General features: G+C 39.5%; 1 protein-coding gene across 1 annotated transcript in view; it reads right to left on the bottom strand.

The window, feature by feature from the left end:
- eif4eb (eukaryotic translation initiation factor 4eb) overlaps nt 1-908 on the bottom strand; it is a 12,657-nt gene that overhangs the window by 11,507 nt on the left and 242 nt on the right. Inside the window, exon 2 of the mRNA XM_008310910.3 lies at nt 177-280. Within this exon, the coding sequence (XP_008309132.1) occupies nt 177-280 (104 nt within the window). The remainder of the gene's footprint in view (nt 1-176; nt 281-908) is intronic.

The raw sequence follows: 908 nt of genomic DNA, 5'->3' as shown, positions 1-908 counted from the left end.
TTTACCACATTAGCAATGTATAAAGTGTATTTCTGATTAGTTTAAAGTTATCTTCATTGAAAAAAACAGTGCTTTTCTTTCAAAAATAAGGAAATTTCTAAGTGACCCCAAACTTTTGAACGGTAGTGTATATTATATACAGTTCCACAGTGAGTTCCATCACTTCCCACCCTGACCTGTTCTGGAGCGGGTGTTTGATGTAGGCCTCTGGACTCACGACTTCCAGTCCAGCCTCCTCGGCTGCATCGTCATCAGGCAGGGGTGAACCTGGACTGGTTTCCTGTCAAAACAGTTGAGTACAAGTGAGTCACGAACATCTGGTTTAACAGAAGGCTAATGGCTAATCAACTCAAGCCAAAGGACCACGAACAGATGAACCTTCGAGCCCACACTGGTTTGTAAAAAACCGTCCCTTTGTCAAAACATCTGCTCCATATTTTACTCTGGTCACCGCTGAGATGAATGCTAATGATTAGCGAGACAAGAGAACACTTTCCATTTATATGTTAATTATTTTAAATATTAGTACAAACTAGCAATAAAAGTCGTTAGGGTTAGTCAAAGAATTTGAGTTTTTCTTTAAAAAATTCGAGTTCATCAGTTCGCGGAACTATTTTCAAATATTGGAATTTTTTTATCGTCATCTAAAAATCAAGTTAACTGAGTTATACAGTGGGGGGGATAAACTGAACTAACCAATGACCACTTCTTAACAAACACAACGTGCCTGTTGTATGAGTTTAATGTCACGTGTTTTAAAACAATTTGACTTTTTTTACAGTAAGAGTCAAAGTTAACGGCACGTCGCTCGGTTAGCCATAACGTCCGCCTGGACTCAAGCACAAGTCGTGGCACAGATAGAAACTTCAAACTGGCCAAAACAACACGTTCACACAGAACCACCCGCA

This window comes from Cynoglossus semilaevis, chromosome 1 (genome assembly GCF_000523025.1).
Source record: "Cynoglossus semilaevis isolate Cse_v1.0 chromosome 1, Cse_v1.0, whole genome shotgun sequence".
NCBI lineage: Eukaryota > Metazoa > Chordata > Actinopteri > Pleuronectiformes > Cynoglossidae > Cynoglossus > Cynoglossus semilaevis.
This window is presented reverse-complemented; position numbering and strand designations above follow the sequence as displayed.